Below are 11,688 nucleotides of genomic sequence, written 5' to 3'. Positions count from 1 at the left end.
TTAACATCGAAGAACCTAGGATTCACTTTCAGTACTACCACTAGCCTCCCTCTTGTGCCGTCCCTAATATACCCTACACCGAATAGTTGGGTCAAATAGTGCCGGGTACTACCACTAGCCTCCCCATTGGCACCATCCCTATGATGAGCAATATAGAAAGGTTAAAATATTCACTTCAAATTCTCTCTATTTAAGTGTAATTCATTACGGATTTTATCCTTCCAAAAGAATGCTCACACAAGTCTCACAAATGTGCCGAATATATTATGCTTGTTTTGTTTTTCCTTAAGATTGGAGTATTTGCCTTTACTTAGATTTTACTTCTCTTGAATAATATCCATTTTCTTTTCTTTATCTCTCTCTCTTTTTGTTATTCTCAGGTAATTTACATGAAAGAGCAGAATAATGAAATAATCTTATGTATCATATAGATGTATATCATGCAAACAGCATTTTCATTATGCTCAAGAATTCATAGCTTCTCACAAGTCATTTTAAATCAACATTTTAAGCATATACTTGTGTATTTCATAGTTATGATATAGTTAAAGAAATATTTTAGTTTGAGCAAACCATGAAACAATTTCTAAAAGCATAAATCAATTAATACATATATGGACATGATATCAAAAGATTAATAATTAAAGATTTCAATCATGCCATAATAAGATTTAAGTTATTGACTTTGCTCAGCTAATTTATGAGAGAGGTATCTAAAATTATCGATACATTCTGCATTCTTCAAGTCAAATACCTACTAGATTTCTTATGTGTAAACTTTTGGCTGAAGAAGGTCCTCTCTCTTATTTGCATGTGAATGTATATTGTATCTTACGTGGAGGTGTCCTTCAAGTTGAAATCTCTCATTTTCTTGCTCAAGGATCCTGCAAACTCCTTTTCTTTCTTGAAAGAAAGTCATTAGTTTCTTCAAGATACAAAACATTCATCCAACATATTTTTAACTAGATGACTCAATATAAGATATGACAATAGTTGAATATTGAGTCACTTTACTTAAGAGATTGCCTAAATAAGCAAGTACATATCACTTGAATTAAAGAGATAGTTTCATTAACCAAGATGGTTCAAGGACAAGCATGTGAGGCAATAGAAAGATTCATCAAGATCAAATCAATTTCTTATTTTCAAAATCAATTTAGCTTAGATTCTATTTGCTTAAGATAATTATCAATAAGGCATGCTAGCTAAGTTTTGATCAAATTGCCTTAAACAATTATTTCTATCAAAATTCAGATTATGATTCATTTGTTATCAATAAAATATGATTCATTAGAGTTAGATAGAAGTCTTGCACAAGGGCACATAATGAGCATACAATCTGGTCTACTAGCTGTATGATAATACAGTTATTCTATCATGCTTCAATACAGCTTTAAAACAATAGATCTACATTGCTCATCCTTTTCAAATTCTATAAGATGGGGTCATAGACATACCTTCTCATGCCAATCTTCTATAAGAGTTTTTTTGTGGACTAGTGTTGCCCAAAGATGGTCACCCAAGAGGGGGGTGAATTGGGTGTTTTAAAAAACTTTTTGACTAATTTAAGATTAAAACACACAAATATATAAACTAAAGCAAGGATAAAGGGATAAGAGAAGACAACCACAAGCACATGGTTTTATAGTGGTTCGGAGCCTTCACTGCTCCTACATCCACTCCCCAAAGCGCCTTTGGGTATTTCCACTATAATCCAAGATTACAGTACGGTAGTTTTGCGAGTTCACTACCCAACTCGTTGTTTTACACCGGGCTCACAACAAACCCTAAACCCCCAATTTCTCTTAGGCTTGGGACGCCTTTTCCTTGTTCCAAGTCCCTTGACTTGAACAAGCACCACGATAAAAGAGTGTACAAAAGAATATAAAAGCTCTAGAAAGCAAATATAGCACTTATGAACAATGAAACCCGGAAGAATCTTTTTGCCGTTGGAAGCGTGGGAGATGTTGATTCTTCCAAGGTAGACCGCGTAGGGTTGAGTGTGAGCTTTGATTCCCGAGCGCGCGAGAGTGGTTGAGCTTGAAATCACTTGGGAGACTTGAAAGTACTTGATTTCCTTCCTTGGATGCACTCACTCCCTTGAGCTTTTCTTTCAAACTTCTCTCTTGAATGATTTTGCTTTGGGTTGGTGAAGAGTTGTTGAGAACCACTTAAGAGGTCCCTTTTATAGCCCAAAAAGCAAATATAGCCGTTAGAGACAAAAAGAGAAGGATTTGAAATTCAAAATCAAATCTGAAAAGCTGTCAGTCGCGTCCCAGGCGCTCCGGGGACGTCTCCGCTACAGCGAGAGACGTCTCACCTACAGGATTTTACTTTTTACTTTATCTGGGGTCGACTCGGCACTTTACGGGGACGTCTCGCCTTGTCTGTGCTTTTTGAGTGGGGACGACTCCGCTTCTTTGGGGACGACTCCGCTTCTTTATCTCCGAAAAACTTGCCCTCTGGAATTTCCTGAGAGAGTCGTCTCCGCTCTTTCAGGGGACGTCTCCGCTTGTGTCCACTTTATGCGTGGGGACGACTCCGCTATCTCAGAGTCGACTCTGCTTCCTTATCACCGCAAAAACCATTCTCTGGAAAACCCTGAGAGAGCCGTCTCCGCCATCTTGGGGACGTCTCGGGGAGTCTCCTTTTTGCTTGCGGGGACGACTCCGCGTACAGCGAGGACGTCTCGCGCATATCCCTTGAGAAACGTCTTTCTGCCGCCACTGAGAGAGTCGACTCCGCTTCTGAGAGAGTCGACTCCGCTAACGCGGGGACGACTCGGCAGGTGCCGGGGACGACTCCAAGTGTGCCAGTTCTTCCTGTTTGTGCCAGAGACGTCTCTGAAACTATCAGGAGACGTCTCGGCTGTCCCTGAACTTTTTCTTTAGCTCAAAATATTCTTCAATAAATTCATAAAAATTGTGGGAACTTGCCTAGACATTTCTTAACAATTTTCTAAGTAAAACACATGAATTCCTCAATCGAATTGTTAAGATATAATGGAATTTTACTCTAATGTTTTGTATTCATCAAAATCCATTAGGGGGTCAACAATCTTCCCCTTTTTGATGATGACAAAACACTGAGTATATGCAAAATTTGAAATTTAAACATATACACAGTATTGATCAGATATACAAGTATAATGTTTTGATTTGAACTAGATACGATGTGCATCACTTAAATTTCCTTGTGCATAGGATTGATCTTTATAGTTCTTAAATGATTTTATCATATGAACTGAATTTGAATCAAGTTAGAATGATATATTGATGCTGAAGATAATTTAAAAACTAGATTCTTTTTGACTCCCCCTTTCTTTTCCAGAAGGGCAATTATCTTAAAATTAATATTCTTCAATAACCATATTCAATATTCATTCTATACCCCCCTTTCAATATCCATATCTTTCAATATTCATATTTCAATATTCTATTCCCCCTTACAATATTCTACTCCCCCTTTTTGTCATCAACAATGAAGGGGACAAATGATACTCAAGGTGTGCTCCCCCTGTCCAATGAGTTCAGTCATTCATATTACTCCCCCTTTGTTTGTGGAATTCATTTCATACTCATCGTTTAGTTTAACATAGTTATCACAAGATGTGCTCCCCCTGTTTCTTTGTATCACACAATCAAACACATACACAGAATTGGCAATGTACACAAGATTTTAAAAAGAAATTGTATTCATTCATATGTCATTGTAAGTCTTTGAAGTTAGTACATAAGAGTATTGATTTCAAGTACAAAAGGAAGAGTCATAACAAGTATTGATTTCTAGTACAACAGTGTTTCACAATGGCCTAGGATTTACAAAAAGAAGATCCTATAGGATATCCATCATCGGCGTCGTTGCTCATGGGGCATTGTACTTTGTGCATAAGCCTTACAGGCTGCATCTATGAAGCCATTGATAGAATCCATGAGAGTCTTAAAGTGATCTCCCTGTGACTTGTGGAAACCTGCCACAAGTGCTTCAAACTCTAAGGTTGCCATCTCAATTCTGCCTCTAAGTTGGGCAACTAGGGTGCCCACATTGCCATCTGGCTTTGTCAACTCTTTGAGACTCTTGGAAATGGCCTTCAAGCTGTCTTTGAGCTCTATCGATCTGAATGTTTGGGTGGTACCTACCCCAACTATTTGCTGCTCTGTGGCTTCAATTTGAGCTCTAATTTCCTTCAGCTCTTGTCTGATGGGGGCCAGCTCTGCAGTCATCATGGATCTCATCTCCTCCCTCATCTGCTGACAAATAACAGATGCTAAAGTGTGCATCTGCTCCTCTGATAGGAAGGAGGTCCCACTGACTGGAGGAGGTTGTGGCATGGATGTGGAAGGTCCAGCTGAGCTGGAGGGAATATCAGGGATGTCCATGTGGCTAGGTGGAGGAGAGTGATGGTCAGGCTCATGATGTGGGATTTCAGGCTCTATGGTTTGTGCTTTTCTTTTTGGAACCTTGACCCACGACCCATCTATCTTGTGAAATTCCATTCTTCTCATTGAGCCCTCATTGTAATAATCGGTGTTTCTTAGGGCCTTTGCAGGTTCATTTGGTGGAATGGGAACCTTGAAGTGTTTAAATATTAAGGTAAAGATCATGCCATAGGGTATACTAAACCTAGAATACCTATGACATTGGGCAATGTAATTTAGCATGAGTCTAGGGAGGTTTAGGGGGATCCCTAGTAGGATATGGTGCATTATGACTAAATCACGCTCCGAAACAAAATCGAAGCGACCGGTTTTGGGGAATAGGACCCGATTGACAATGCTTAAAAGAAGTCTCATTTCTGCATTTAGGTCCTGGGAGTAGACAACATCAAGAGGGCCGCAGTCCTCTCTTCCTAGAATCAAGTTTAGGGCTATTTCCCTTTGGGGATGTGAGGTCGGTGCCTCACCGTCCTTAGGAATTTGTAGGACAGTGGATAGGACATCCTCATTAATTTCTACCAATGTCCCTCGGACATATGCAGTGTACCCTAAGTCCCCTAAGGCCATATCACTAACCATTTCTCTAACAAGGCCGGGGTAGGTCGAGATTTTGAGGGTGCAAAGGTGCTCCCACCCTTGGGCTCGGAGTCTCTCTCCAATAGAGAACCCCTCATGATCTAGAAAGGAAAAATCGATGTGCCTGCCAGTCGTGACTGTGCGATTTGCACAGGAAATCGTCGTGGTCGGCGGAGCAACCGGAGGAGAAGGCGCGGAGGGTTCTTCCCGCCGTTCCTCGCCGTCGCCCGCTACTCTAGGTCGCCTCCCACGGGTTGTCCTAGCTTTCTTTGGTGCCATGGATGCTAGGGTTTGCGATTTAGGGCAAATGGAAGCTAGGTTTTGAAGTGGAGAGCAAGTGGAGGCTAGGGCTTTCCGTTTTGGTCGGGAATGAGGGAGAAAGCTCGAGTCGGCTCGAGCGATTTCGACCTATTTAAAAAGCCCTCATTCGGTCCCCGAGACGTCTCCGCCACTAAGGCGAGACGTCTCCCCCTGGGGGGACGTCTCTGCGACTTGCCAGAGACGTCTCCGGCACAAAAAATTTCAGACTGCAGTTCCAGATTTTTGTTTAATCACCCTAATCAATCGTGATTTCTTTTGATAGACACAGAGTGAATTTGTTTGTGATCCTCCCCCTTAATAATACATCCTATAATGATTTGATAATGACTTTTAGATTATTAAGATTGAAATGAGGAATGTTTGACCAAATTTCGAATACCCATGTTATAGGCTCTGAAAATATCTCTATGAAGAGTCCAAGGGAGGGTAACCATCCTCCGGAAAGTCAAACAGTTCGTCATTTAGTTTAGATGAATTCATGTTTTCACATATGTTTGCCTTGAGGTGGGTTACTAGTTCGAGTAGCAAAGTAAAGCAATACAAGTTCACTTCATTTGCTAGGATCATACAAGCTCAACGCATTCCTTAAGAAATTGAATCTATCTTTACAAAGGGGCTTTGTAAAGATATCAGCTAATTGATTTTCAGTACATACATATTCAATCATCACATCATTTTTCATCACATGATTCCTAATAAAATGATGCCTAATCTCTATATGCTTTGACTTAGAGTGTTGAACAGGATTTTTTGTTAAGTTGATTGCACTTGTATTGTCACACTTAATTGGTATATTGTCCATTTTAATACCGAAGTCTTCAAGCTGTTGCTTAATCCAAAGAACTTGGGCACAACAGCTTCCAGCTGCAATGTACTCAGCTTCAGCTGTGGACAAGGCAACTGAATTTTGTTTCTTGCTAAACCAAGAAACCAAATTGGCACCCAGGAATTGACATGTCCCACTTGTGCTTTCTCTGTCGAGTTTGCACCCGGCAAAATCAGCATCGGAATAAGCAATTAAGTTTATGTCAGACTGTTTAGAGTACCATAAGCCTACATTAGATGTCCCTACTAGATATCTAAATATTCTTTTAACAGCTTGCAAGTGTGATTCCTTAGGACATGCTTGGTATCTAGCACACATACAAACACTGAATAATATATCTGGTCTACTAGCAGTAAGGTAAAGTAAAGAGCCTATCATACCTCTGTACAATTTGCAGTCTATACTTTTACCTTTTTCATCCTTATCAAGCTTGCAACTTGAGCCCATGGGTGTGCTGATTTCTTTTGCATCCTTCATCTTGAATTTCTCCAACATTTCTTTGATATACTTGGACTGACTGATGAATATGCCTTCCTCTGATTGTTTTATTTGCAGCCCAAGGAAGAAGTTGACCTCACCCATCATGCTCATTTCAAATTCTCCCTGCATAAGCTTGGCAAACTCTTGACAAAGACTATCATTAGTAGCACCAAAAATTATATCATCCACATAAATTTGTACAAGCAATAAGTCATTTTCTTTTCTTTTAATAAAGAGGGTTTTGTCTACATTTCCTCTCTTAAATTTGTTTTCAATTAGGAAATTACTTAATCTTTCATACCATGCCCTAGGAGCTTGCTTAAGTCCATACAATGCTTTATGCAATTTATACACATAATCTGGATGTAAGTGATTTTCAAAACCTGGAGGTTGTCCTACATAAACTTCCTCCATTATATAACCATTTAGAAATGCACTTTTTACATCCATTTGATAGAGTTTAAAGTCCATGAAGCATGCATATGCCAAAAGTAATCTAATAGCTTCTAATCTAGCAACAGGAGCAAAAGTTTCATCAAAATCTATTCCTTCCTCCTGATTATATCCTTTGGCCACTAGCCTAGCTTTGTTTCTTATTACTATTCCATCTTCATCTAGTTTATTTCTATACACCCACTTGGTGCCTATAATTGAAACATTTGGGGGTCTTTTCATTAGAGTCCAAACTTCATTTCTTTCAAATTGGTTTAATTCCTCTTGCATAGCGTTCATCCAATTATCATCTTTTTCAGCTTCTTCTAGTGATTTAGGCTCTATTTGTGAAACGAAAGCAAGATAATTACTAGTGTTTCTTAGAGAAGATCTAGTTCTTATACCTTGTGAAGGATCACCAAGGATTAGATCCTTTGGATGACCATGTGCATACCTCCATTCTTTAGGAAGATCTTGATTGTTTGATGGAGGTTGATCTTCTTCATCTTGCTGATTTGTATCTTCCTTAACCTCATCCTCATGTTGTTTGTCTTGTATGGAGAATTCCTTGATTCGGTCTTCAAGTATACCTGCATCAACATCTTCTTCTTTTCTAGAAGAATCTCCATTAGTTTCATCAAAAACAACATGAATGGATTCTTCAACAACGAGAGTTCTCTTGTTGAAGACCCTGTATGCTCTACTAGATGAGGAATAACCTAAGAAGATCCCCTCATCTGATTTGGCACTAAATTTACTGAGATTGTCCTTTCCATTGTTCAAAATAAAACATCGACAACCAAAAACATGAAAATAACTTATATTTAGTTTTTTTTTGCCTTTTATCAATTCATATGGTGTTTTCTTTAAGATAGATCTAACTAAAGCACGATTTAAGATATAACATGAGGTACTTATTGCTTCAGCCCAAAAATACTTTGGTAGATCCGATTCGCACAACATGGTACGAGCCATATCTGCGAGTGTGCGATTCTTCCTTTCTACCACCCCATTTTGTTGGGGTGTCCTAGGTGCCGAGAAATTGTGATTGATACCATTTTCGTCACAAAACTTTTCAAAGTGTTGATTTTCAAACTCGGTACCATGATCACTCCTAATTGCTTTTAGCTTAAGATTGAGTTCATTTGAAACTTTATTATGAAACTTGATAAAAGCGGGAAAGGACTCATCTTTGTGTGCAAGGAATGAAACCCATGTAAAACGTGAAAAATCATCAACAATGACAAGACCAAATTTCTTACCCCCTAGACTAGCAGTTCTAGTGGGTCCAAACAAATCCATGTGAATTAGTTCTAAGGGTTTTGACGTTGAGACTATGTTCTTAGACTTAAAAGAACTTCTTGTTTGTTTTCCTAATTGACATGCCGCACAAATTTTATTCTTTTCAAAGTCTATTTTCGGTAGTCCTTTGACTAGATCCTTTGTAATCAATTTAGAAATTAAATCCATGCTAGCATGCCCTAACCTACGATGCCATAACCAACTAGTCTCATTGACTTTAGGATTCATGGCTACAAGACATTGGCCATCCTTCATGGTGAGATCATCAAGATCTACCATGTAAACATTTCCATGCCTATGTCCTGTGAGTATGATCTCATTATCAATTGGACTACTAATTATGCATAGTGACGATTCAAATGATACTTTAAAGCCCTTGTCACAAAATTGACTTATACTTAATAAATTATGTTTCAGTCCATTAACTAACAATACATTATCAATAAATGAGGAGGATGATATGGAGATTTTACCGACACCAATGATTCGGCCTTTAGCATTGTCTCCAAATGTGACTACTCCTCCTTCTTTTGATTCCAAGGTGACGAAGAGACTCTTGTCACCGGTCATATGCCTTGAGCAACCGCTATCAAGATACCACATTCTCTTTTTATTTTCGGCTGCAAGGCATACCTGCAAAATGATCATGTGAAGCTCTTAGGTACCCAAGTTTTCTTGGGTCCTTCGTGGTTAGTGTGGTTGGTTCCCTTAGGCACCCATACTTTAGTTATGTTTTTGGCTTTCACAAATGTACTCTTGTTAGTTTGGATTTTTCTTTGAATACAAGAGTAGACTTTATGTCCAGTCTTTCCACAATGAAAGCATGTAGGTTTTTCAGTTTTTACATCTTTCGCTTTTACAAAGAAATTCTTTAGATACTTTTGTTGTTTATTAGTTTTATAACCTAATCCGGCTTTATTAAAAACGGCTCTTTGATTTGAAAGAATGAGATTTAATTTTTCAGAACTTTGTGTGAATTTTTCAACAATTGGTTTGTACTTATGTACCTCATTCTTAAGATTTAAATTTTCTTTGACTAGTTCTTCCTTATCTTTTTTAAGAGATTCAACATTTTGTGCAAGTGAGGTATTAATATCGAATAGGGATTTTAATTTTAGATTTAATTCCTTAATTACTGTTTTTCCCTTTTCATTTTCAATACTAAGTTTTGAATTCTTAATTTGTAGGTTAGTAGTATTAATATTTTTAACGCTCTCCTTTTCAATTAATAGGTTTTCAATGTCTTCCTTTAGTTTTTGATTGGAGGCTTTTAATTCTTTATTTTTTGCTCCTAACATACTACAATCACCCATAAGTTCTTGAAAAGCTTCATACAATTCTTCTAAAGTAAAATTTATGGTTGGGTTTTGACATACCTCGTCGTCCTCGAACGCCATGAAGCATAAATTGGCGGTCTCTTCCTTCTCTTCCTCGGAGGATGATGTGTCACTATCATCCCATGTTGCCTTCAATGCCTTCTTCTTCTTCTTTCCAAAATACTTGTTTTGTTGAGGGCATTCGGAACGAATGTGTCCCGGTCTCTTGCAATCATAGCATATGATTGGATCTCTTTCTTTTTCCTTTTCTTTTTCCCAATCATTTCTACCTCCAAATTTCTTTCTTGGGAAGGGTTTCTTCCTTCTCATGAATTTCTTAAACTTCCTAACTATCAACCCCAAGTCCTCATCTTGACTTTCTTCTTCACTCCCACTGCTCTCTTCTTCACACACACTTGAGGTAGCCTTGAGTGCGATTGTCTTTTTCTTCGGCAACTCTTCTTCATGTTGCTTCATCGTGAGCTCATGCGTCATCAATGAGCCCAAGAGTTGCTCTAGCCCCAAGGTGTTGAGGTCTTTGGCTTCTACGATCGCCGTGACCTTTGCTTCCCATGCTTTTGGCAAAGACCTGAGAATTTTACTCACAAGTTCCGGGTTAGTGTAGGATTTACCCAAGCTTTTTAAACCATTAATTATATCCGTAAAGCGTGTAAACATGCATGTGATGGTTTCATTGGGTTCCATCTTAAACAACTCATATTTGTGAACTAGAATGTTCACTTTGGACTCCTTGACTTGATTTGTACCCTCGTGGGTAACTTCAAGCTTATTCCATATTTCCTTAGCGGAACTACATGTGGAGACTCTATTAAACTCATTTGCATCTAAAGAACAAAATAATGAGTTCATGGCTCTAGAATTGAGTTGAGCCATCCTATCATCATTCTCATCCCAATCCTCTTCAGGTTTGGGAACTCGAATGCCATTAACTATGTGTGATGGTTCTTGTGGTCCCTTGACTATAACCCTCCACAAGGCATAGTCTTGTGCTTGAATGAAGATTTTCATTCTAGTCTTCCAATAGGTATAATTTGTCCCATTGAAGAGTGGAGGTCTATTGGTTGCTTGCCCCTCGGCAGGAACATTGTTAAAGGGTGTTCCCATCTAGATCTTTGGCTAAGACGGTTAGGTCTTTCAAGAAATATAAGAGCACCTGCTCTGATACCACTTGTTGCCCAAAGATGGTCACCCAAGAGGGGGGTGAATTGGGTGTTTTAAAAAACTTTTTGACTAATTTAAGATTAAAACACACAAATATATAAACTAAAGCAAGGATAAAGGGATAAGAGAAGACAACCACAAGCACACGGTTTTATAGTGGTTCGGAGCCTTCACTGCTCCTACATCCACTCCCCAAAGCGCCTTTGGGTATTTCCACTATAATCCAAGATTACAGTACGGTAGTTTTGTGAGTTCACTACCCAACTCGTTGTTTTACACCGGGCTCACAACAAACCCTAAACCCCCAATTTCTCTTAGGCTTGGGACGCCTTTCCCTTGTTCCAAGTCCCTTGACTTGAACAAGCACCACGATAAAAGAGTGTACAAAAGAATATAAAAGCTCTAGAAAGCAAATATAGCACTTATGAACAATGAAACCCGGAAGAATCTTTTTGTCGTTGGAAGCGTGGGAGATGTTGATTCTTCCAAGGTAGACCGCGTAGGGTTGAGTGTGAGCTTTGATTCCCGAGCGCGCGAGAGTGGTTGAGCTTGAAATCACTTGGGAGACTTGAAAGTACTTGATTTCCTTCCTTGGATGCACTCACTCCCTTGAGCTTTTCTTTCAAACTTCTCTCTTGAATGATTTTGCTTTGGGTTGGTGAAGAGTTGTTGAGAACCACTTAAGAGGTCCCTTTTATAGCCCAAAAAGCAAATATAGCCGTTAGAGACAAAAAGAGAAGGATTTGAAATTCAAAATCAAACCTGAAAAGCTGTCAGTCGCGTCCCAGGCACTCCGGGGACGTCTCCGCTACAGCGA

The 11,688-nt window shown here is 38.9% G+C and overlaps 1 protein-coding gene across 1 annotated transcript; it reads right to left on the bottom strand.

The window, feature by feature from the left end:
* Nucleotides 1–5,934: 5,934 nt before the first annotated feature.
* LOC120105118 lies at nucleotides 5,935–10,769 on the bottom strand (the record flags this gene model as incomplete). The annotated part of the gene is made up of 3 exons (XM_039117283.1): nucleotides 5,935–7,149; nucleotides 7,705–8,967; nucleotides 10,245–10,769. Coding segments are annotated over 3 exons (3,003 nt in total), but the record flags the coding sequence as incomplete, so codon positions are not given.
* Between the last annotated feature and the right edge of the window lie 919 nt (nucleotides 10,770–11,688).

This window comes from Phoenix dactylifera, unplaced genomic scaffold (assembly GCF_009389715.1).
Source record: "Phoenix dactylifera cultivar Barhee BC4 unplaced genomic scaffold, palm_55x_up_171113_PBpolish2nd_filt_p 000196F, whole genome shotgun sequence".
NCBI lineage: Eukaryota > Viridiplantae > Streptophyta > Magnoliopsida > Arecales > Arecaceae > Phoenix > Phoenix dactylifera.
This window is presented reverse-complemented; position numbering and strand designations above follow the sequence as displayed.